Source organism: Balaenoptera borealis (assembly GCF_965194805.1).
Source record: "Balaenoptera borealis genome assembly, chromosome: 3".
Lineage (NCBI taxonomy): Eukaryota > Metazoa > Chordata > Mammalia > Artiodactyla > Balaenopteridae > Balaenoptera > Balaenoptera borealis.
Genome location: NC_138866.1, coordinates 120,119,352 through 120,146,009, shown reverse-complemented (window position 1 = coordinate 120,146,009; position 26,658 = coordinate 120,119,352). Strand labels below are relative to the sequence as shown.

The 26,658-nt window shown below is 38.4% G+C and overlaps 2 protein-coding genes across 5 annotated transcripts in view; both read right to left on the bottom strand.

The window, feature by feature from the left end:
• BBS4 (Bardet-Biedl syndrome 4) overlaps window positions 1–14,148 on the bottom strand; it is a 58,041-nt gene extending 43,893 nt beyond the window's left edge. For both annotated transcript variants that reach the window (XM_082383586.1, XM_082383587.1), the window contains exon 1: window positions 1,695–14,148. In XM_082383586.1, coding sequence (XP_082239712.1) covers window positions 1,695–1,718 — 24 coding nt within the window. In that variant the 5' untranslated portion in view covers window positions 1,719–14,148. The remainder of the gene's footprint in view (window positions 1–1,694) is intronic.
• A 151-nt stretch (window positions 14,149–14,299) lies between these two features.
• ARIH1 (ariadne RBR E3 ubiquitin protein ligase 1) overlaps window positions 14,300–26,658 on the bottom strand; it is a 117,014-nt gene continuing 104,655 nt past the window's right edge. For 2 of the 3 annotated variants that reach the window (XM_082383581.1, XM_082383580.1), the window contains 4 exons: window positions 24,617–24,674; window positions 20,376–20,636; window positions 18,814–18,926; window positions 14,300–17,660 (listed from right to left, as the gene is read on the bottom strand). In XM_082383581.1, coding sequence (XP_082239707.1) covers window positions 17,576–17,660; window positions 18,814–18,926; window positions 20,376–20,636; window positions 24,617–24,674 — 517 coding nt within the window. In that variant the 3' untranslated portion in view covers window positions 14,300–17,575. The remainder of the gene's footprint in view (window positions 17,661–18,813; window positions 18,927–20,375; window positions 20,637–24,616; window positions 24,675–26,658) is intronic. The other variant, XM_082383582.1, reaches the window with a different exon arrangement.

Below are 26,658 nucleotides of genomic sequence, written 5' to 3'. Positions count from 1 at the left end.
TCTAGAGCTCGCGAGCCACAACTACTGAGCCCACGTGCCACAACTACTGAAGCTTGCACGCCTAGAGCCCGTGCTCCGCAACAAGAGAAGCCACCGCAATGACAAGCCCGCGCAACAAAAGGAAGAGTAGCCCCCGCTCGCCGCAACTAGATAAAGCCTGCCTGCGGCAACAAAGACCCAACACAGCCAAAAATAAATAAATTTATAAAGAAAAAAAAGAATCCACCTGCCAATGCAGGGGACACGGGTTCGATCCCTGGTCCAGTAAGATCCCACATGCCGTGGAGCAACTAAGCTCGTGCGCCACAACTACTGAGCCTGCGCTGTAGAGCCCATGAGCCACAACTACTGAAGCCCACAGCCTTAGAGCCCGAGCTCCGCAACAAGAGAAGCCACCGCAATGAGAAGCCCGCGCACCGCAAGGATGAGTAGACCCTGCTCACGGCAACTAGAGAAAGCCTGCATGCAGCAACGAAGACCCAACGCAGCCAAAAATAAATTTAAAAAAAAACAAAAACGTCATCCTCTTTAATACACTACCAGGGATTCAAAAGTATAGAACAATTCTGCCATCACGTTCCTATTCCGTTCATGAACACCTACCTATACCTGCAGTAAGCACTAGAGGATAAGCTATATTTGCAACAATGTCATGTTACCCTTATACCTATCATTTAAGACTATGTAGCTGAAGTATTTTCTTTAGTATGTTTTCAATGTCTAAAATCTAGAAACATTAATCATGCTTTTAATTTTTTTTTAATTCGTAGCTTAACAAAAATCTTTGCTTTGGGCCTCCTGGTCTGTATTCAGAGTTTTCTAATTACACTAAAATAATTTGATTTCGCTGCAAATGAAGAGAGACAGGAAAACAAACAGGCCCCCTGACAAGGTGATACTGGCCGGCCAGCTCCCTAGCAGCCAAAACTAAGTTATAGAAGTCTGTCAAAGGCTGCTATTTTGTCTCCTAAGTTTTCCAGGGGGGTTTTCAAAGGGCAATAAATCCCGAATAAATAACTAAAGTCATTCTAATAAACGTGCAGAACATGCTTTGAAATTCAATATTAAAACAAGGCAGACAAGGTTTCACACTTGGAATTTTACAGAAATTAGATCCAATTATGAATTTACGCCTCAAAAATAACTACTACTGGGTCATCCCGAATTCACCTGAGTTACTCTGTATTAGCAGTTCTGTGGAGTTTAAATCAACGACTAACTCAGGCCAGCTGAATTCCTAAATTTGCGAAAACATGCTCTCGCCCCATCAGCAGAAGGTAATGACGCTGAAAGCTTCCAGGATTTGTCTCATTCAATGCCTAATCCAGGGGATTAACAGAAACTGTCTCTGCACGGGTGGTAGTGCTTCCTTTCCAAACCTCATGAGACAGAAAACATGGAGCTAGGAAAAGAGCCATTTCCGATGAAAATCTCCTAGAGCACCCCAAGAGAGACCCCAGTCCTAGCACAGGCCCAGAGCTGCAAAGAACTCAGCAGGGCCCCAGACGGAGCAGTTCCCGGGAGTCGGACCGTGTCGCCCCGGCCACCCCGAGGCGCTCCAGCCCCGGCCACGCATTTCCCCAGCAGCAGCTGCGTGGGACACAGGCCGACCGCCAGCCCCCCTTCTCCGCTCCGCCTGGCCCTGCCCAACCCCGCCTGGCAGCCGGGACACCAAGCAGAACCTCAACGCTCACCGTCGCGAGTCTCTGCTCAGCCATCTTAGCTCCGCCCACCGCTGCGAGGCCGGAAGTCGGCTGTTTCCCAAAAGACCAGGCAAACGGAAGTCGTAGGACTGGGGAAGAGGGGAGGGGCCTGAGTAGGGAAAGAAGTAGATCGCCGAGCGGGAAGCTTTGCCTGGGAGGAGGAGGGTCTTCTGGAAGCGGGGAAAGGGTTGGGTGATTTCCTGCGGCCCACTTGGCTCTAAAGGAGCTGGTGAGGGAATGCGCAGCCAGTCGTCCCCTTCATCCCGGCCAGCCCCTACCGCCCTACACCATTGTGTGGACGCTGCTTGAGAAACCCCCAAAAGCGCTGGGTGGAGTGGCCAGCCACAACTGGGACGGCAGCGCGCCCTCCCGCCGCCTGGCCCTGCTCTGCTTTGACGCCACCCAGCATTTATTTCCAGCGTCTTTCCGGGAGTCCCGGCCCTCAAGCCCAAACCCTACGGCGGAGAACCTCATTCTCGCCTTACATAAAAATTCCTTGTTTCTCGGCTGTCTTTGTCTAACTAAGGTATTACCCGCCTCATCAGCCTCCCACTTTTGTTTACGCTAGAGTTTGCAAATCCGCTGCTGGTGGGCTGCATTTGAAGGCAGTCTTGTTTTGACTGGAAATACTTAAAAATCAGGAGATCTCGCAAGAAAGCCAGAAATCCGGCCTCGGAATAAATAATGATCCGACAGTGGGCCTGCATTCCTGCTTGGCGGTAAAATAGATCTGAAAACAGCTGCTACTGTACTTAGGCATTTGTTGGCCTTTTTGCCACAGTCCTGTCTTCCCAGCACACTTCAGCCGTTTTACATTACCTTTCTAGCCCCTGCTGTGGTGAATTAAATGCTCAGGCTTTCCACTGGGTGACCGTGGAAATACGTGGGCTTTCGAGTCAAACATGAGTTCCGTATTTGACTACTGCATGACGTGAGCCAGTCATTTCTTTGAGCTTCATTCATTCCAGTACCAGGAGCTATGCGATGAGCGAAATACGCGGGATCCCTGACCTTCGAGTGTAGCGAGGAAGTCACACGTTAAATAACGTAAGCAAAGTTTATGAAGAAACAGTTCACTAAAGAAGAAATACAAATGCCTCTTGAACATACGAAAATATAACTTTGCAAGGAAGAGAAAACATGCAAATTAAAGTTTCCAAGAGATATTTTCCACCTCTTACATTGTCAGAGAACAAAAATTTTCATTGAGTTGTGAGTAAACATGCATTCTTCATCTGCGGCTAGAGGGAATGTGAATTTGTACAACTTCCATTGACAGCAGTTTGGAAATTACTACCCAAATTTAAAATGCACATAACCTTTAACTTCTTTATTTTAATTCTAGGAATATATTCTATAGGTATAAATGTGGAAAATGACTTTAAATACAGAGTTATTCAATGCAGCATTGTTCGTAATAACCAAAGCCTGAAAACAACCTAAATGCCCAATAATTAAGGTTAAAGAAATAATGATGAGCCCATACTGTATGGTACATGAAAAAGAAACCATTTACATAGCGATATAGAAGAATTGTCAAGATATATTAACAGATAAAAACAAAGTGCAGAAAAATGTACATAGGATCTGTTAATAAAAGAGAAGGCAAAATTAAGATGAAAATTATGTACATAATTGCTTATATACTCAAAATCTCTGAAAGGATATTCAATATGCTAAAAGTAGTTACTTGTAAGGAAGAAAACTGGGTAGCAAAGGGACGGGGAAGGGAAGAGACTCTATACCCTGTTACAATTTGAATTCTGTATGAAATGGAAGTAGTTACTTGTAAGGAAGAAAACTGGGTAGCAGAGGGACGGGGAAGGGAAGAGACTCTATACCCTGTTACAATTTGAATTCTGTATGAAATGGATGTATTACCTATTCCAATAACAGAGAAAATTAAAAGAACAACATAACTATATAATTATAATTGTGATAATGCTGAGGAAAAATACAGAGTAGTAAAAGCAAATAACAGGGAGATCCAATCTAGACTTGTCTGGACAGGGAAGTTTCCCTGGGTAAGATATGTTTAAAATGAGACCTAAAGGATAAGGCATTAGCTTGGGGAAGGGGGATGAGGAAGTGGGCAGGCTGGGGAAAAATTCTAAGGCAAAGGAAAAGCTTGTGCAAAGGCCCTGAGGATGGAAGCAGCTTGGCCAGTTTGCAGCACAGAAAGACCAGCACGGCTGGAAAGAGGAAGGGGAAAAGAGTTGGTTGCAATAGGTGGAGAGGTAGGAGAGACTAGTGGTGCAGATCCACAGAGGCCATGCGAGGGATTTTACTCTAAGGACATTGGGAAGGCACTAGAGAGTTTTGAGCAAGGAGTAACATAGTCAAAATTAACATTTAATTCATGTTAAATGAATGAATGTGTTCATGTTAGCTAATGAGTGGAGAATGAATTGAGAGGGGGACAAGAATTGATCATCTAGGGGTGACTAAAAGGATACTGCAAATGAAATGATAAAACAGTTCACTTGGACTAGAGTGATGGGAAAAGGAGAAAAAGTGAATGGATTCTCAAGAATTTTAGGAGGTAAAACAAATTTCCTAAGGTGTAGAATTGGATATGGGAGAATGAAGGAAAGGGATATAGATGTCACAGAAAGATTACTTCGTTTCTAACTTTAAAAGCAACTGAGTGAATAGTATAGTCAGTTACTGAGATGGGGAGCCTTAGGGAAGATGATGTTGGTAGAAAGCTCATGAGCATACTTCCTAATACATAAAATCTCCCTGAAAGGGGTCCTGTGAGAAGTAAATGACATTTTTTGTGCCTATGTTATTAAATAAGTAGAAGCCATTATTACATGCTTAAAAATCTCTCCTTTGACCCCAGATCTTAGAAAAAAGAGCACTTTCTGTGCAAGGGCCCTTTTCATGAGAAAGCACGTTGGTTTCTCAAATGTCAATAACCAAACTTAATGTGCTAATTAGATAGGTAATTAGAAAAAAAATCTCAAAAAACATAACATCTTCACAGGAAGATCCCAGAATCACATAGATAATGTTTCTTGTATAACATATAAGTCTTCATTTCCCTTAGAAAACCTCCTTGGATGTAATCTTGTTTATCAGGATCATTCAAGTCATATAGCTGGGTAAGACATTCCAAACAAAATGGTATTTATCTTTTTTACCCCATGGTAGGGGCTGAGGAGGCAAGAGAGCAATCTGACATCAGTAACTTTTTAACATCCCCAATATATGTATAAAGAAGGAATTACAGTTAAGTTTCTACATTTGGAATACTTTAATATGTCACTCCTACTCTGGCAGGGTCTACCAGCTTTGTTCTGACACCACCTGCCAGGCAACTCTCCAGCACCTCATGAGTCTTTTGCGGTATCCAGTCTTCCCCAAACCCATACCACCAACTGCTGAGAGCCCAGCCAACACCTTGAGAAACACTTTGAATTAATATGAAGCTCCAGGGGCCTTCGTGAAGCATTTTAAATATGCCCATTCCTGATACTGCAGATACTCAACCACAAATGTGGGCAAAGGCATATATACTGCAATGTTTGTGAGAAAAAAACAAAACAAAACTGGTAACAACCCAAATGTCCATCACCAGGGACTGTTCAAATAAACCACGGTACAACCATACGAAGACATATGCAGTCTGTAAAGGACTTCAAGATGGTGAAATAGTTAAATGAGAAAAACAAAGTATAGAAGATATAGTATGGTTCTCTTTGTATTAAAAAAATAAGGGGGGAAGATATGCACACTTTTTGTATACAGAATTTTGAGAAACAATCAAGAAACTGGTAATGTTTGTCTCTGTAGAGGGAGTAGAGAGGACTTGGGAACCTATAATGGGAAGGTAATTCGCTTTTCATTGTTCACCACTCTGTAAAATTTAACATTTTATTATCCATGTATATATAATTTTTAAAATTATTTTTAAAATATGTAAATGAAACTTTTTTTTAAACTCCCATTCCTAGAATTCACTTCTCATTTGTATGTAGAAAATCACAGGAGAATATATCTCCCCCCCTAGCAAACAAAGGCTAGATTAGCTAGAAAATCAAAAATATTTTTAACTCATCAGAAAGCTAAGGACATAAAGAAACCCTAAGTGAACTAACCTCCAGAAAATGCTAAGTCCTTCATAGGAGAGAAGAGATACATGGCTGCTCATATTCCTGGCTGAACTATGCTAAGAAGAGAAATCCACCATAGGGGAATAAAGAGAAGCCAGTTGAAATTTAACAAAACTGTCAGCCTCATGGAGGCTGGCATGACATTAGAATCTAGAGGACCCAAATCCACAGAGAAAACCTGCACCCACCCGCCAATCTTACCTCTTGGATCTTAAAAAAGTACAGGTAGGTAGTAACCAAAAGTGGGAGGGGGGGGTGTGTATAATAGAAAAGTTGAGACAGATTACTCCTTCCCTTGAGGTAAGTGGAGACTTTCCCAAGTGCAAGATAACCTTAAAATGAGGAGGCAAAGCAGGAATGCTGAGAAATCCAACACAGATACTCTTGAAGGCTGAGAGTGAGGCAGGAGGGCTGAGAGACCCATCCCACGGGCATTGTGGGCATTCTTCCTGCAAAGACTAAGGGTAGGGCACACACAAGAGCTGAGAGAAATACCTCTCTACCCCCCTATCCCAGTGCCCAAGAAAATCTGGCAGCTAGGCTGGTTTGTCCACATTTTCCACTAGAAGAGATCTCCTACATTTCCAAAAGCTGACACCTTAGCTACAAAGCAAAGTCAGGGTGAACTGAATCAAACTAAGGCTGCAATAGTGCCCAGATCTAGGTCAAATATACATCAGATTGACTGAGCCATTACTCAAATGGCTGAAAGAAAAATGGGCATGCCCCAATTTGAAGTAATACTTACTTCAGTCTCTCCTGTTTTTTATACAAAACGTCCAGCATACAATCAAATATACAAGACATGTGCAAAAAAGCAAGAAAATAAGATCCATGGTCACAGAGGAAAGGTTCAAGAGAAGCAGAATGAGAAATGACCCAGATGTTGAATTATCAGTGGGATCTTTAAAATAACTCTGGCTGAAAGTAAAATGCTTAAAAATCTAGTGGAGGCTAAAATATTACAATCAATAGATAGGGTTTTTGAAATAACTATGATGAAAATGCTTTAAAAACTCTAGTGGAAAATGTGGACAACATACATGAAAAATGGAAAATTTAAGCAGAAACATAATAACTATACAAACATAATGAAATGCTAGAAATAAAAAATACAGTAGCAGAAAGATTTCATCAGATAGGTTTAAGAGAAAAGCATCAGGGTACTTGACGACAGCTAAGTGTCAAGTATTCAAACTAAAAACAAAAAGAGAAAAGAATGAGGGAAAATCATCTGAGATCCGTAGGATAATGTCAAATCATCTAATATAGGTGTAATTGGAGTCTCAGAAGGAGAGGCAAGGCGGAAGAGTATGGAACAGAAGAAATATTTGAAGAGATAATAGCCAAGAAATACCCAATATTAATGAAAGACAGCAACACAGATACAAGAGGTTCAGTAAACTCCATACAAAGAAAAACATACCTAGACATATCATAGTCGATCTGCTGAAAACCAAAGATAAAGAGCAGATGTAACCATGGGGGGGAATCACATTATGGACAGGGAGACACATAAAAATGATGGATGATTTCTTACCAGAAACAAATGAGACCTGAGGACAAATAAATGACTTTAAAATACTAAAAGAATAAAAGGTCAACATAGAATTTAATATTCAACTAAAATACCCCTGAAAAATAAAGATATTCTCTGACAGATAAAAGCTGAGAGAATTCATCTTTAGAAAAACTGCAATAGAACAAATGTTAAAAAGAAAGTTCTTCAGATTAAAGGGAATTTATAACACATGGAACCCTAGACTTGCTGGAAAACATGAACAGAAATAATAATGAAGTATTGTGGGAAATGAAGTATTCTGTGGGAAACAGAATAGAGAGCCTAGAAATAACTACACACACATATGGTCAGTTGATTTTCAACCAAGATGCCAAGTGAATCTAATGGGTGAAGGAAAATCTTTTTAAACAAATGTTGCTGGAACAACTGGGTATCTATGTTGAAATAAACCTTGTTCTGTACAAATAATTAATTGGAGATGGATCATATACTTAAATGTAAAACTCCAAACCACAGATTTAAAACCTAAAACCAGTGAGATGGATAATAGATAGCCATAAAACCCCAAACCATAAAACTTCTAGAAGAAAATACATTCTTTGTGAGCTTGGGGGTCATAAAATCATAAAAGAAAAACTTGATAAGGTGGACTTTATCAAAATAAAAATTTCTGTTCATCAAAAGATCCCAGTAAGAAAGTGAACAAACCATAGTCTACAAAAAAAAAAATCACAGCACATATACCCATCAAAGGACTTGTATCCAGAATTCACAGAATAACCACAATAAAAAGAATTCAATTTTAAAATGGGAAAAGACATGAAAGACATTTCATGAAAGATATACAAATATAAAACAAGCATATGAAAAGTGCTCAACATCACTAATCATCAGGGAAATGTAATGTAAATTAAAATCATAGAGTTATTTCATACCCACTAAAATGGCTAATATAAAAAACACTGATAATATGAAGTAACTGAAACTCCCATACATCACTGATAAGAGTACAAAATGATAAATCACTTCAGAAAACAGGAAGGCAGTTTCTCAAAAAGTTATGACTCAGCAATTTTCTACTCTTAGGTATTTATCCAAGAGAAATGAAAACATGTACCCACAAAACAAAAAAATATAACTTAAGAATATATATATAATATCCTTATTCATAATTGCCCCAAATGAAACAACCTAAAAGTCCATCAATAGGAGAATGAATAAACAAATTGTGGTGTATTTATAGAATGAAATGCTACTCAGCAATAAAGAATAATTTATCAATACATACAACAATATGCATGAGTCTTTAAAGCGTTATAAATGAAAGAAGCCAGATGTAAGAGTACATATTATATGATTCAGTTATATAAAGTCCAAAAGCAGGCAAAATAAATCTTCAGTGAGAAAAATCGGCAAATGATCATTGGAGTAGGGAGGGGAGCAGGGATGATTTGAAAGATGAACAAGGGAACTTTCTGGGTTAATGGTAACTATATCTTCTTTTGGGTGGTTATCTCACAGAGGTATACAATCGCTGAAACATCAATCTGAACACTTAACATGTGTGCATTTTATAATACATTGATTTCTATATATCAACTTAAAATAAAGGTGAGTTGAGGATACCTACTCCAGGAGCATCTGTCCCCGACCCTTTACTGAACTGTCTGATTTGTTCTCCTCAGTATGATATTTGGGCTCTAATCTGTTCAGGGCTAGGCCCTTGATTATAGAATTTATCTTAAAGGGCATACAATCCAGTGCCCCTAAGAAGTAGCATTTAGAATCTGTGAAGCGATTCTGTGGAACCAACAGTTCATTTCCATTGGTTAGTGAGCAACCATTTGACCATTGTAAGGCACTGACTTATACTAATGTGATTTTAACATGAATCGATGGTATTAATACTTAACTTACCCTATTGCAAGGTAGTCAAAACAATGGAGTAAAAATTAATTCTTCAAAGGTATGGAGAACGCTATTATTCTTCATAAAAACCATCCTCTGGTATTTGCTGCCATGACATTTACAATGCTCTAAACCAGTCACAGGATTTTGGATACAAATTTATTTCCTATCCAAAGTAGGTGGACACTCAGATCATGCTTCCTCCTTTGTTAGAAAACACTATAGTATTTGCTCTAGTTATGTAGAAATGAACCACAAGTCAGGGTCATACGGTAGGAATTTATTAACAAACCAACAACTTTGTTCATACCAGGAAGACCAGCAATTAGGTTATAAATAACTTGAGAGCAGGTGCAAGAACTTACAATTCTAGAGCATTCTATTAGAATGTCTACTGCCTAAGTAGACCTATAAGAGATGCTCCATGAATTCTGGTTATCATTTTACACGGCACTCCCTTTGAGAAAATGATGTGACCTGCAGAGGTGGGAGTACACACAGGGAGTCTCCCTGTGAGAGGAAGGTGGGAAATTCAATAAGTAGTGATGTTTTTGGATAGGGTCCCTCAGAAAACTCAGCACAGTGTGTTTGCTCACTCCTTAGGAATCCCAACTTGGCCAACTGATTCCAGAGAACCAGATCCTCACTGCAAAAGCCCTGATTCACAATTCTAAGAAATCGTCATTTAACATACACTGAAGTGGTTTCTAGGGCACTGCTTTGTTGTTACCCACACAGAAACCAATTTTAACCATCAGAAGGAAATCTAAAATCTAGAGAAGCAAGTTTTCATCCTAGACAGCTTTCTGGAGAATTATCTATCTACAACAGAGAATTCATTTCTATAATCACCTTCCGAATTCTCACTCTGAAAGAAACTTGAATACTCCGTGGCAAAAAGGAGGCAGCTTGAAAATTAAAAACCAAACTTTTATATAGGTGGAGTAGTGAGGAGGGATATACAGGTGCTAAATAAAACACCAAATCAGGAAATGTTATTTTGTGCACAGGAAGCCATATCATCAGCTCAATATCAGCAAGATTGCCTCCTGGAAAGGGTTTGGAAATATGAGACTTGCTTTTTTAAACTCTCATTAAAATGCCAGGGTAGCTCTGAAATGTGAGGGAGAAGAAAAAGGCATACTTTGGGTCCTTCTTAGTAGAGTATCTGAGGTTAACAACAAAAAGACATGTTTTGAACAGAGAGGAGCCAAAAATAAGAATTAGTCATTGAGTCTCCTGAGGTTGGAAATCCCCTAACTAGTCTATGTAATTTTAGCAGATACTTTTGGCAAGGTTGTTTGAGAAGCAGCTATAGTAGTGAAAAGAATTTAGTGTAGTGGTCAAAATGTGCCTGCAGATCTGCCATTAACTGGCTGGGTGACCTTGGGCAACCCACTGAGTCTCTATGTAGAATCAGGATTAAATGCTTCAGACAAACAGACCCCTTTGTTCACTGCTGTACCTCCAGTGCCTAGAACAGTGCCCAACACCGTGGGTGCTGACAGAAGGAACTCAGGCTTGAATCTTCATTCTGCCACTTACAAAAGGATGACCTCAAAGAAATAACCCACCTTCTTTGCGCTTTTATTTTCTTATTTATAAAATGGAGATGGCAACTATCTCATATGATGTGCAATTTTAAAAAGATGGCCATGAAGCATTTAGTAAACACTAAATAAGTTAGCCATAATTATCTATTACATACAAACTCTTCACATTTATTTAAAAGAGAAAACTTTCAGGGCATTTTGGTATTGTCAAGGACACCTGTGATGTACAGCCAGTGAGCCATGATCTCCAAAATCTGCCTCCCAATCCACAGGGGTAACCCCCCAAAGCCACATTTGTACTAATGATCTTGTTCCATGGCTCTGTCTGGTTGTCTACATGAGTCTGGGACAGTTAACATGTAACACCTAGAGCTATGGGGGTGGCTGACAGGAAAAGCAGAAGCCTTTAGAACGATGTGGATGTACAGACCGCAGACAATGCCAGTTTAGGAGTCCAAAATGGCTTTCTAGTTCCTGGATCCGATCTCATTCTGCCTTTGGGAGTCTATGAGACAGCTCTGTATCTTTATTTTTTGCCTAAGTTAGTACTAGTAAGCTCATTATTTGTAACTAGGATTTGTTTTCCCATTAATTTTCTTAGACCCTCACAATATTCCTATAAAAGACAATATAACATGATAGAATGAACACATGGAATTAGACAAGCACAACGCTGCCATAAACTCTGTTAAGCTCGAGTTAATAGTCTATACACCTTTCTTCTCATTTACAAAATAGGATAGCAATGCCTACTGTTTTAGGGCTGCTTAGAAGATATAAATAACATAAGTAAGGCATCTGGCAAGAAGCACTCAACAAATTATAGCTCCTATTAGTATCCCCATTTTACAAAGGGAAAATTATGGCTGAGAAATACTGATATTCTTTCTACTACGCCAACTACACTGGGAATAAAAATAGGAAAATCCACTGTCTTCTAACATACAAGTTCATCCAAAGAATGAAAGTGACAGCAAGAAACTTGTGACTTTCAAGTGCTCTGAATTTAAGTGATCAAATGGAATTGCGCATTGACTTGAAACAGATAGCTTAACCACTCAACAATTTGCTCAGACTCTACACTAATTTACTTCCAGATAGGGTTCTCTCCCTGGATAAGAAAATATATTGCCAGTTGACGTGAATATTCTACTGAGCTTGTCAGTTCTACAGTTCTTTTGGTTTTGTGAATTTTATTTTCTCCAAGGTGGACCACTTACCAAAAAACCAACAAAAAAACAAATTGGGCGCTTCACACAATACCCGAGGAGGCACCATTCCACAAAACCCATTCAGCTAGGGCCTACAGTGTGCCCCTTTCCTGAGCTTGTAAATTCACCCCACGTCCTATCGTCCCTTATGACTAGAGTGCTCAACTACATTCCTCTTTGAAACTATGTAAGTATCTAGAACCTTGCCTACAGGTCTCAGACTGCACTGCACACTCATCAGGGTTGGGGATGGGGATAAGACTAAATAAAAATTAGTGATGTTCAGGACACAACCCAAAGCAATTAAATCATAATTCCTATGGGGTGGAACTCAAGCATAGTGTTTTTTGGTTTGTACTTTTGAAGCTTCTCAGTGATTTCAATGTGTAAAATGGACGTTAAATTGGAACACAAGTTGGAAAATGACAAGGCCCATGTGCAGTTCTTTGATTCGCATTTAAGAATATTTTAAATTAATGACCAACATTTCAAAATTGAGAGAATTCACGTAAAGTGTATTTCACAGGCTCCTCTGAGAGCCCACTTAGCCCAGGGTAGTCTATTAAAATATTTACCTAGTTCTTGTAGCCATCTGAGTTTGCGACTCTTGGTATTACTTGAAACCCCTGGATTACTGTGGTAGTAAAGCTGTGCTTTTGGCATTGTTAGAGCTGCTAGCTAACAATGTGTGACTGATTTATACCCTAATTGGCTCCTACTCTGAAAATGGTCCTAAACAAGCATATCTATAGTTTAGTCGTAGTCTGAAAACTGCTTTTCAAAAGAATCTCGTATTATTTTCCCCAGCCTAAATGCTATTGCTTAGAGAAACATCAACCACAGTTGCCTCCACTCCTGCAGTAGGCAGTATTTGATTACTTCCAGTTGAGCATTTCCCAGTCAGCTATTTCATCTTGGGTAATTAAGTGGAGAAACAAATTCCTTAAAATGAACCAGAAATACACCAAATTTATCCCCAAAGAAATCTGAAAAAATGAGGGGTTCACACTTTTTCCTGTTTCTGAAGGAGCCAAGATTTCCCCCTAATGCTCACTACTTATCTTCTGAAAGTCCCATAGGCCATCCAGTTCCAAGAAGAAATGCTGAGAAACAAAGGGAAATGAGCTATTCTGTGCATTTTCAGTTACAAAACAACTTCTGTAACAAGTTCCAATAGACTATCCTAAATTCTTCACATTGGAAATTCATTTGAAATAACTAGACCTACAACTGCAAATTACTTGGCCCCTGTTTATCAAATCAAATGACGCTGAACTGTTTACTGTCAACTATCACGCAGTCTTCTCATGATGCCTGTCCTAATCACCAAGATGGGAAGAGCTATTCTTCTATCCATGGCTGATTTATTTGATGAGGCAAAACACAGAGCCACATTAGTTGCAAACTCTGCAATAGCAAATTGAAGATCAGAGATAGTACATAGCATTCCTCTAACAGTAGCAGTGACAGGCATTTATACAGTCTTTGATGTGGTTTAAAAGTACAACACCGTAGATAAGAACCACCTTTCTTGGTATTGAATGCTAGGTCACTCTGAGACCAGATTAAGAAAATATGATACAAAGAGGTAGTATGATGTTCATCAGATAGAAGAAAGCTGGAGTCCCAGATAGGAGAAATTGTGAAATCTTGGGCAAGTTACTTAACCTTGTTGAGCCTTATTTTCTTTTATAAAACAGAGTAATTTCTACCCCACTTGCTTTAGACAATGATACAAGTTAAAGTGCTTTGAAGATACAAGTGATAAATGAACTCTCATAATTACAGATCCAAATAAGACCAAATTAAATTGTCCTAAAATCTGGACTTAGCTAGAATATCAATAACGAAGATCTCAACTTTGGGACCTTCTTTAAGACAACTCTCCCTCCATTCCTATGGGAGATATCAGCTTCTAAAAGTGAGCTAAGTGGAAGTAATGTGAAGGAGTTTTAAGCATGAGAATGACTTTTTAAATATTTTATCTTTATAAGTTGACAAAGATCTACTGAGCATTTAATATCACTGTTACAACATGAATAGCAATCTAAATTCAATGTTCAAGACACAGAAATTGGAAGTCTTCCAGAAAATGCTCTGAAGGCTTCATTAACCAAGATAATTGTTGGGGATAGTCTCATTCACAGTTCCCTGAAAAGAAACTGAACCAAACCTTGACATTTCATGTTAAGTAGGAACAGTGAATAAGGCACATAATACAGGTGACTGTTAGGCCACCGTCTTTTTTTTTAACTATAAAAATAAACATAAGTAACTAATGGAATAACAAAATAAAAGTTTATTTTATTAGAATTAGGAATGTTCTTTCCCTCTGGGCAACCTGAACAGTCCAGTTACAATGAAAATCTAAGAACAGTTATTTCCACAGCACAGGGTGCTCTATGCACAAAATTACAGGGTTAGGAGCATTTAATCAATTTACCGATCTGATTGTCTCACCAACCCGCCCCCTCCCATCCCCCAAGTGCTCTATACTGGGATTTGTAGCTAAAAGATTTTGTTACATCAAGTCCTTTTCTCTCTTATACTAAATTTCAGTTCCTAATCATGGTTGATCCACATTTTACACTGCAGATTCAACCATTTCAAATCAAGTCAGTCAGTCTTGGATCTGTTATACTTGTGTGTATGTATACACCTGTGTACTTAATATATTTATTTAAACACACATAAAACACATACAATCTGGGTCGCAGCAGATTACACAGAATTTAGAGTCTGATGATATTATATACTACTCAATTTTACCACTGTGGTTTGTATCCTGCGCTTTGGATCGACATTTTATTGTAAATCATTTAATGTCCATCTACTGCTCAATGAATTGTTCAAATGAAGCATGCACTTTTCAGAAGACCTCAAGAAGACAGGGAGACCCTGGTGCTGACCATGAATAGAGCCCTCTGACAGAAAGACTTAGGTAGGTGAAACAGGGAAGCTGTCATACAATATGGCTTGCCTATCCCAGCTGGGGTCACTGAAGTTACTAACAATGAAAGCAATTAACTCAGGGAATTCTGTCAAATATGGAGACAGCTGTTAGAAGCTTGGAAGTGGAAAATGTCAATTCATCTTGATCCATACAAATTAGGGAATGCACCCACAATTGCTATACCCTCAGGTAATATGCCAACACTGAAACTAGAAAGCAGCTCTAAAAAGCACTGTTCCTCCATGGGTGGGGGCTGATATTATGAAGTGCACACATTGTTTTTGGATACTTGTTGTAAGGGGAGCATGTAAAAAGGATTTATGACACTCAAACTTAGATACTGCAGTTAACTGGTAAGGTTTTTTAAAAACATCACACATACACAAAACATTTTAATGGAACCACATATATCTAGATAGCAACTCTGGCTGCTTTTCAAAGTTACCAGGGAAAGGAACTTATTCAAGCTTTCTTTAAAAAAAAAAAAAAAAAAAAATCCTTAGTTTTGATAAATGTCTTTTAAGATTGATGCAGTCATTTAAAATAAAGTCAAATGGTTGACAGGGAAAGGGGAGGAGAAGAGAATACGGAAGCAGACACTGAGTTCAGATTTGCACCTAAGGTGGCAAGAGAAGGGAGGATAAAAGGTACAGGTAAAGTTGATCCTAAAGCAACAAGTGGTTTAAGGAAGCAGCATAATATATTCAGCAAACATTCACTGATTTTTGATGGGAAAAGAATAGTTGCAAGTACATCTCATGTAACAACCTTTTCTAAAAGGAAAAGTAGGGTTGATTTAGCAAAGCCTAACTTAGGCAAAAGGCCAGAGGAAAGTGAACCTACTTCCCAATGATGTAATAAGATGTACAATGCAAGAGCAGACAAAGCTGCCTCACAAACGGTAAACACTCCCTAGGCGCAAGACATTTAGAGGAAGACAAAGAGGTCCTTCAGCCACAAGTGGTATTTAGTATTAAGACCTCAATCTAGTTGCCTAGTTCACTCTGTACTCCTGTATAAAACTGACAGATTTAGGGATGCTAATCTGTTGAAAAATACCACAGCAAGAATGGCCTAAACAGATACATAGTTAATAAAACCACCACCACCCTTTACTTTTAACATAGCTCTTAGTAGAAATTTCATAAAAATGGACATCACAGCTAAAACACATTATTAATTCTCCTATTTGCTGACAATAGAAAAGAAGCAAACAGTGGTTTCTATTTAAATGCACTAGATGGGAATATCAAGTTCTAGGGTGTTTGCCTTCAAACTGAACCCACAGCAACACACATAAGCAATTTCAGTATCTGCCATTTTTAATTCACAATCTGAAACTAAGTGAATGGCTATTTATTTATATTTAAAAGAAAAACATTCTATCTGACACCCTAACGTAAAGAAGGGTGAGAGAAGAGCCATAACTAAAATCTTAAAAGGCTCAAAGCAGCAATTAAGGGGAAAATTTTTTGAAATGTTTCCTCTGGATGTGGCAGGAAGCCTTCAGCTATATGACATGGGCACACAAAGGCTTACGGAGATGCATGAGGCCGTGGAGAGGGATGAGGTTGGGGACTAGGTGATTCTTGAATTGCAGCAGCAAAGCTCCCTGTTGCAGCCCTTATCAGGCCATGGCATTCAGTCAGAACTTGACTTCTCTATACCCAACCAGGAGCTGGGAATTCAGGGCATGAGGCCCATGGAGAGCAACAAACGTATCAAACCAGAGAGGGCAAAGTAATCTCAGGAAAGGGAAATCAAAGAGCTCTAGATAGGTCTTCCAGAGGTGCTAAACCAACACACCTTTTAGCCCAACCCTCAACCCTGGAAAGATAAAGCAAACTGAAAGAAAATGCACAGCAAAAGACATAATCTTGAAGATTTTTAAAGAATAAATATTTTTTGTAATTAAACATTATGCAAACACGTGCCACGCTTGCTTTGTCCATGCATATGCGCTATATACAATTTTGAAAAATACTGTGTTGTCCTCTTGTTTTAAAAGTCATATACAAAGTTTTTTTGTTTTTTTTGTTTGTTTGTTTAATCCCTCTTTCTGCCTACCCTCTTCCCCGCCCCAAGAATTTTCTTTACAAGGAACTAATCATCATTCACTCATGACCTTGGGGTATGAGAGAGAGACAGTCTGCGTGTTTGGGTGTATCTGTATGTGCATGGGAGGAAGGGGAAGAGGTCCTTTACCAAAGTACAACAAAATGGCTGGTTTGGACATGAAAAGCAGTGTCAAGGAGCTATTTTAAATTTTAACTGTACTACACTCAGGAAAAAGAAAATGAAAAAAAAGGAGTCAGCTTTGAGAATGAAGCTACGTTACAAGTTAAAGTTGGAGGGCTTTTAGTGTGTCTGTCACACTTTTGTTGGCGGCCTAGAATACTGTTGTACAATGGTTTATCTACCTTTTTTTATTACAATATAATTTACTTAAACTTTCCATTAACAAAACAGAATTCTGGTACTATAGACCAGCGGTGTCAGAATAGGCTTAGTGCCTCCTTGCTTGTATTTGTTTTGTTTTGTTTGTTTTAATTGCATGAGCACTCTAGATGGTAAAGTTTTCAGAGTTCATTTTATGCAGGGCCATTCTCAGTCCTCAATGTACTCCCACAGATCTTTTTCATAGCCTTCATGCACATGCTGTAACAAAACCCTTCGTCGACTCTCACAGTATCTGTAATCAAAGAGAAAAAAAAAAAAAAACAACCCATTGTCAGCCTCCAATAATTAAAAAAAGAGGCATTTACTTATTTTTTAAGGTTCCCTACAGTTTATCCAGACTTAGAACCAAGCACCTGTTTTCTGTTGTTGTTTGTTTTTTTTTGGCTGTTCCGCATGTCTTGTGGGATTTAGTTCTCCGACCAGGGATTGAACCCAGGCCCTCAGCAGTGAGAGCTGGGAGTCCTAGCTACTGGACCACCAGGGAATTCCCCCAAGCACCTGTTTTTGTTTTTAAGAGGCACATTTTCAGGTCTAGATGTAAAGACATGACTATTTCTCATTTTAAAAAGGTATTTTTTGAAGTTCCCAGTTTTGGGAAATTAATTCTAGAGCAATAAAATAAAGGCCTTAGAAATCATCTGACTCAATCTTGTCATTCTACAGGTAAGTAAACAGTTTTAGGAAGAAGTAGTTTCAGGGGTTATTTATTCACACCTGTAAAATCTTAAAGTACTAGTGGTAGCTATAGCTGGCTAAGGGAAGTGAAAATATTACTTAGGACTAAATCTCCAAGTCTTCCAAATTCCCAAAGGTTTCTACTACTATTAAAAAGATATTAGTATTTGCCAGAAAACAACTGTGGGAGAAAGAGCTCCATGTTGAGAAAGCAAACATTCTGCACCTTTCACTTAAGTGGTAACATATCTTAAAGTATCATCTATCTCTAGGACAAAGTAAATCTCTCCTTAGAAAAAACAAATCTTAGAAAAACTCTTTAAAAAGTTTGGGTAGCTCACTTGTCAACAGCCATGATCCACAGGATCCCTAGGCTAGGGCCAGCATCCTAATCTCACCCCTCATCCTAACAGCCACTTGCCCTTTTGGGGCTCCTTCTTCCTGTCAGGGCAGCAACTACATAGATAAAACTTCATGGAAGAAGCAGAATCAGCCAGTGGGATAAACGGCTGATTTCCTCCCTATGCTTGACTAGCACTATCTGGAATCTGTTGCCCAAAGGACAGAAGCAATCTGTGAGAAACATGGCAGCAGCTCAGTTATTGAATATGCTAAACCCAAGTTTCACCATCATCTAACTTCACCACTAAGGCATACCAGACCACCGGTGGCAGACATTTTTGTTCAACAACTACTGGAGAAAACCTTACCTGTACTTATCTTGTACTTTCTGCTTTATATCCTGCAGAGAGTCTTGGGAAATATCTCGTTCAAGGTAGCCCGAGAGCACCTCTGTGGCATTCTCTAGATCTGCTTGGTTATTCTGTAAGAGGAAGAAGAATATATAGTAAATTTTGCCTTCAAAAGAAAGCTAAAAGATAAACCATCTTAGCTGCTTCCTTGATAGACTGTGGCTCAGCACCAATTTTGTAATTTTCACAGGTGGTTTAACTGCACCTGTAAAGCCCTTCATCACTTTCACCCCTAACAACTTGTTTTTTCTTTTCCAGGACAATTTTTTAAATATTAAAAGAACTAAAGATTTATCCATTACCTCTGGAAGAATATTAATGACAATCTGAAAGGACATAAGAAAAAGTTTTTGGAATCTTCCAGTTCTGAAAACTGCTATTGGCTAAAGCTTGAGGAAAAATTAGAAACCCATTATTCTTTATATCTAGCTAGATATCTACTTCTTGTAAGAGAACACTGTATGGAAGATTAAAATTTTGTTATCCTTTACTACTATGGCTAGTTCTATATATTTACCGATATAAATTCCCATCTGCTAGTCACTGTTATTACCCAGCCATCTATCAACATCAATGTTGCATGCATCAATTTTAAATGAGCATCTCTACTTGAAAAACCTCTACTGCTAAAAGGCCCCCTTTTAGTCATTACTTCTCCACAAAAGGCAAGCACCTTTATTAGAATAAACTTCTAATACCATGTATTAGTTTTGCCTGAATAAAGACTTTTGAAAGAACTTATGACGTGCCAGGTGTTACATAAGCATTATACATGGATTGTCTCACTTAAACCTCTTAACATTTATAGAAAACTTATCCCCATGCTAAAATAGAGATATAGACGAGGTTAAGTAATTTGCTTCAAGTCAACAGAGCTAAAAAGTGATGAAGTCAAGATTCAAATTCAGGGCTAATTCCAGAGCCTGCACACTAAATCGCTAGCTGGCTAAACCACATCAATTTGAACGTAGTTTACAGCAAGAAATCTAAATTTCTTGTATCTTCCTAATAAACACGAAACTTTTCTTTTTTAATTTTTTAAATTTTTATTCATTTTATTTATCTTTGGCTGCGTTGGGTCTTCGTTGCTGCGCGCGGGCTTTCTCCAGTTGCGGCGAGCGGGGGCCACTCCTCGCCACGGTGCGCAGGCTCCTCATTGCAGTGGCCTCTCTGGTTGCGGAGCACGGGCTCTAGGCGCGCGGGCTTCAGCAGTTGTGGCACACAGGCTCAGTAGTTGTGGCTCACGAGCTCTAGAGTGCAGGCTCAGTAGTTGTGGCGCACGGGCCCAGTTGCTCCGCGGCATGTGGGATCCTCCCAGACCAGGGATCAAACCCGTGTCCCCTGCACTGGCAGGCAGATTCCTATCCACTGCGCCACCAGGGAAGCCCTTAACACTAAACTTTTAATCCACATTTTTGGGCAGAGAGTAAGCTTTAAAACTCTATATATCTTATCTATGAAAGGCAAGTAGTCCTATGACACACAGGTGGGTTTTTTCCCCACTCAGTAACTATTCCTACCTCAAAGATAATGGACTGGTTATTCTTTTTGAGGTAGAAAGCGAAGACATAAGTGTACATGAGTGTGGCACGACACTGGCAGAGGACATCAACTGCTTTCTTCAGGAACTGCACCTCAATCCAGGACATGTTGTGCTGTTGCATCTCTTCCATTTTCTGCTTCACCTGAGCATATAGTTTGTGCTCAAAGCGTAGACTCTGCATGTGGTTCATATAGCGATTACAGTAGAACAGGTACCTCTGAAGGGCTGCCCTAGATCGCTGTCCCATTAAGAAAAATTAAGGTCACATAATTATAACAAATGTATTATATATACACAAAAGCTGATATCATATTTACTGATGAAACGGTATAGGAATTTAGGCTAAAATCGGGAACAAAGAGACATCTACTGCTACCTTTGTTATTTAATATTTTTTGAATGTCCTATAGCTGTACTTTCCAATACAGCAGTCACTAGTCACAGGTGGCTATTAAAGTAAAACAATCAGTTCCTCAGTGTTCAACAGCCATATCGCAGTCAGTGCCTACCACATTAGATAGTGGTAATAAAGAATATTTCCATCATTACAGAATGTTCTACTGGATAGCTCTGTTCTGCGGTATGTAATAAGGTACATCAATATTTTAAAGTAGAAAACAAAAGAGAGGCAACCAGACATCATATAACACCTAATATAATGCAACAGAAACTATACAGTACCACCGGTTAAGTGTTCTGTGTTCTTTCCACACCCCTCCCCAAATCGAGTCTGAATTCGATTATCTAGAATTAACCACCAGTTTCAGGAAATTCAGGGATAGAAGAACCTATTAAATAAAACCAGGGAGTTGCAATCAGCAAATCCAGAATGTGTTAAATTCTACAAGAAAAATGACTTAGTTTCCTCAACAAACAAATGGCAAGGGAAGAAAAAAAACCCCCCCCAAAAAACAAAAAAATGAAAGGACCTATAGATTAGAGGATCACATCCAACTTGTGCACCTGTATGGATCCTGATTTAAACCAACTATAAAAGAAAGTTTATGAGATAAATGGGGACATTTGAACACTGGATAGTTGATGATATTAACAAAGTACTGTTTTAAGTATATAATTATAAAATAATATATAATAAATATATATACAAACATAATTATGGTACTACAGTTTTATGAAGAGTCTTTTAAAGTACATGAAGTATTACAAAAAATATATATATATATATATAAAAAATATCAGGTCTAAAATACCTTTAAATACCTTTAAAATTCAACATGAAAGAAAACCCACACCAACACTGCAAATAAGACCCATTTTTAATCAAATGTCAGAATCTTGATTGAGAAATGCAATCAGTATCCTAAAAACACTTTGGAAAAACAGACAAAACAACAACCTGACTGCTTAGAACAGGGGTAGGCAAACTCTGGCCTGTGAGTGAAATCCAGCTGCTGCCTATTTTTTGTAAACAAAGTTAACTTGGAACACTGCCATGCCCACTCTTTTAAGTCTATGGCTGAGTCAGCATTTCAAGAGCAGGGACAGAATTGAGTAATTGTAACAGAGACTATATAGTCTGCAAAGTTGAAAATATTTACTATCTGGCAACTCACAGGTCTAGTAGATAAGAAAATTCAGGGAATTCCCTGGTCGGGGAACTAAGATCCCAAAAGCCTTGAGGCCCAGCTGGCCAAAAAAAAAAAAAAGTAATCTTGTTATCTCTAGCACCTAATATGAAAAGAAAGAAAGTCTAGTAGATAAGAAAATTCAGGGAATTCTCTGGCGGTCCAGTGATAAGGACTCTCACTGCCAGGGGCCTGGGTTCGATCCCTGGTTAGGAAACTAAGATCCTGCAAGCTGCACGGTGCAGCCAAAAAAATAAATAAAAATAAAAATTAAAAAAAGAAAGAAAAGAAAATTCAAATGTCCACCCCTGTCATAACTGTGGCATAGTATATTAAGTCAACAACTTTCTACAACACAGGTAACATTCTTCCAAGGCACTCAAAGTACCATCTATGTTCTTTCTGTATTGTGTGCCAACTTTCTAGTACTTTTTAAGAACTACAACTCGCAGAAAACACTAGGCCTGAGTATGGAAGTAGGGGAAGTGAGGAAAGAATATGCTAGATATGTGCAATGGTGTGCTCCATTCTGGGAGGTATGGCTCCCACTTAAATAAACAAATACAGGCACTCATATGAAATTTTTCCCTGTACACCCACAGGATCAGAAGATTCTAGTTTAGCCCAAAAGAAATGAGCTAGAAAAATAATGCATTCTAGCATCTACAATCTACACATTAGCAGGGCTTAGAAGCTATGCCCAATAATCCACCCTCCCTGTGGACCTCAGAAAGGGATTCCTACCAGCACCCAAATGCAGACCAGGTAAGGCCAAGGATAACCCATATACTTTTTGTTGTCAGCAAATACCATATTCTGGCTAGATCTAACTAGACTACTCTTCATTCAGGATAAGTAAAAACTAAAAGCCTACCATGGTTATTAGGAAAAACGTAACGCAGCATAAGAGAAAAAGAACAGTTCTCTATGGACTCAAAAAAAATATTATCAAAATTAGAAGAAAATTTAAGGAAAATTTATGGTCTCTTCAGCAGAATTTAAGACAATTGTGACTGCTTAAAACAGAAGCAGAAAGCCATGAGGGCTAAGATTTAAAAACAAACAAACAAACAAACAAACCCAAAACAGAAGGAGATGCAATGACAAACTGAGCTAAATAAAAATGTAACAGTAGAATCGATTCCAAATGGGAGGTAGGAAAAGCATGACTGTCATTGTAGAGTTTTGTATATAAAGATTACATGGGGTGATGTTTCTCAAACTGTAGTCTAAGGATGCTAGACAAACTGGAGTAGGGGTGCCAAATGATCTGGTTTAAACAGACCATGGAATGTTTAAATATTAAAAATCTGATAATAACCTAAAGAAAACACAAACACTCTGGGCCATATGAATGAACTTATGAGAATCAACATTTTCAGGTCTTACATTTGTGAAATGGCTAAAACTGGCATCAAGCAAGATTACTTTAACTGCACCAGAGTTGAGAATAATAAGTGATAAAAGAATATATTAATGACAAATTCTGATCAAATCAAATTTTGATGCACTGTAGGGGTGAATGTGCAATAGGTGAGATATAGAAAACTGGTGGGAGAACAAATTATCACATGGCATTTAGTAGTATGGGTAACCCTAAATTTAAAAAACCTGGTCTGACAACAGTCTATCAACAGTAATTTAATTTCAGCAAATAACTTATCTGTCAAATTAGTTTTAACTTGAGTTCCACTGGTTTTGTGGTCTTCTTGGTTTGGTTGTATAGTTGCTTAAGAGTTTACAGCTGGTTTTATGTTTAAACATAGTTAAGTCGTATTATAATAAATATAATTTAAATCAACATTGGAATTTGTGGAGGTTTTTTTTCCTCCTTTAAAAGGATCACAAATATTGTGAAAGTCTGTAATATGACTGCCTAGGTTATATAAATATATTCCTTTGTATTTATGGTAATTTAAATTATAATAAATTTTAAAGAAGCATTTAAAAAGTGAAACAATAACAAACAGGTTTTGTTTTGGATTGCATCCTGGCAAGGCAAGCCATTTAAAAAGACTTTTGGGGGACAACTGGGGAATTTCAACACAGAATGGATGAATGTAAGGAATGATTAAATTCCAGGATTCTACAATTATGACAGAATTATCAGGCTGAAAGGAAATAAGTGTTACGGAATCTAATCCACACCTAGGGTGTGAATCCCGTCTACTATAATAGTGGGTTATTTCCCTATCCAGTAAGAGGGAAATCCCTACCTCCTGAGACAGTTCATTCCAAATCAGCTCCCCTAAAATCATTAGAGCTTCCTGATGAACAATGAGATAATTAATTAATTAAAAGAAGTAAGACTGCATATAAATTGCAGCAGTGCCATTTAACAAATACTATTCTTTAGTCTCCTTGCTGGGAAGGGAAAATCTTGATACTGAAGACTACTGAAACCTGAAAGTGTGCTAGATTAATTTTAAAAAATGCAAACAAACTTATAAATAGGAGTACTCCTGATATCCATTTTGCATAAGATCCCCTCTCTACAGGTACACAGATACCCAGTATTTACTGGAATGTCATTTCAACAAATCTTTCAGAACTGAACACTCCAGCTAAATCATTCCCTAATCAACATAAAATGCATACTCCTGTTCAACTGTTTGAAAATAAATGTACTTACCTCCTGTGCATCTCTTGCTGCCTTTGCATCATCCTCATTATAGCGGTTACAGTTGTACCTTAAAGTAAGTGAAGAGGATTCCATAAAGCCATAAATCAATGAAAAGGGAACAAATCACAGAATTTTAGCCTGGATTTAGAGATTACCTAGAACCAATACTCTCTTTTACACAGACAAACTGAGGTGCAAAAAAACAAACACCCCTAGTGTTTGAATCCTTTCCATAATAGTGTGTCAGTTCTCTACTAGTAATAGGCAGTTAGTTCTCCACCTCCTGAGGCAGTCCATTTAAATCAGCTTACCGATTATCATCAGAAAACACTGCTATTCTAGAACTTCCACTTACCAACAGTAGTTTGAACTTCTAATTCAATTTTTGAAGAAAGAGATCACCTCATCTCCTAGGCTGTCTGTTATTTAGCCAAATATTCCCAGTTTTTCCAGAATTACTCACCTTCTTATCTTCACTTGTATACACCAAAGAAAACCAATAGCTGACAGACTGCTATGTGCTTTATATGCTATTACAGTTTACAAGAATCACTGAATCTTCCTAGAGAGGTCAGCTCAGAGTGGAGATGTATAAAACTGGCACTTCCCTTGTTCCTCTGTTTTCTTTTACGGGAACCTACATTACAGGTGCAGCTGACGTTTACTGAGTGTTAACTACATACCATCCACTTACTAAGAACTTCAACTGTACTATCACATTTAATCCCCTCAAGCACCTTATGAAATATTATCCTCATTGAGCAGATGAAGAGAAGATAAGCAACATATTTAAGGTCAAAAAATAGAGCTTCAGAGATGGAAATTAAACTTATGCCCATCTGCCAACTGAGGCCCATGCTCTTAACTAGTGAGTTCATGTCTTCAGAGTCTTTTAACAGTAATCTTCTTAGAAGAATTTTGAATTTAATGTAAATCTTGTTAAACTGGATTCATTATTCCAGCTTGCCAAGTCCTTCAGGATTATAATGGTTTATATATTCAATATCCCTCTTTGATGTTACCCCAAAATGTATACAAGATTCTTATACTAGTTCAAGAAAATCATCAGTACAACTGACCAGAAAAGCAGTATATAGTTGATGTGAATAAAAAAGATTGAGGACAAAGCCTTTCAGCAAACCTTTAAAGCATTATCACTAGAAGACACAAACCTATTATCTGTACTCCAAGAAATGGTCATTCAGTTAATCCCAAACCTCCCTGTCTGTATTCACAGCCTAGGCCACAAACCTCTCAGTCCACAGTGAAATACCTTGCTGAAATCTACCAAACATTCCTATATCCATCAACCTAATAATACCATTTGATTCTGGAATTTCACATAAGAGAAAAACTAAGTTATACGGTTCATATGCAGCTTGTGGAATCAGAAATTTTGGATATTTGGGATTACGTTCTGTCTGCTCCCAATCTCTGGTACCTTTCCATTTTCCCTAAGTACTCAGAAATAACCAACAATGGCTTACTGATCTCATCTTGAAGTTTTTAAAGTAACCCAGACCACAAATCAGCTGAGTCAGGAGACTTACTAATTCTCCCCCAGGCTGGGTTATAATCCTCTTTTACCAATAATTACTCTACTCAAGTTAGCCCGAAGACTGCCTCTTCCTGCCCTCTACTGGTCAACTATTAACACCTCTTCTTTGTATCTGACACATCCTTTTATACTTTCCTTTTGATATTTTTCGATAACTTTTAAGCCTCAACTCATTCTGGGCTTTAATCTGCCAAAAGAATTTTAAGGCCAAGAAAGAAAGCAGGGCCCATCTATACTTCTAACTCAGATGACTGATAGTGCTACTTGGAATGCTTTTCTGAAGATTTCTGAGGCATTTTCAGATTTAAACAAGAAAGCACAGCATGATTTATCTGCAATGTTAAAGACACAGGCAACATTTCTGACACCCCTGGTCCAGGCCATTCTTCATTCTTCTGTATCCATCATTTGTTTTGTACCCTTTCCATTTTTCAATACAGCTCATTGAAAATTTGAGTTGTGATCAGAGATTTCCTTACACACACACAAAGTC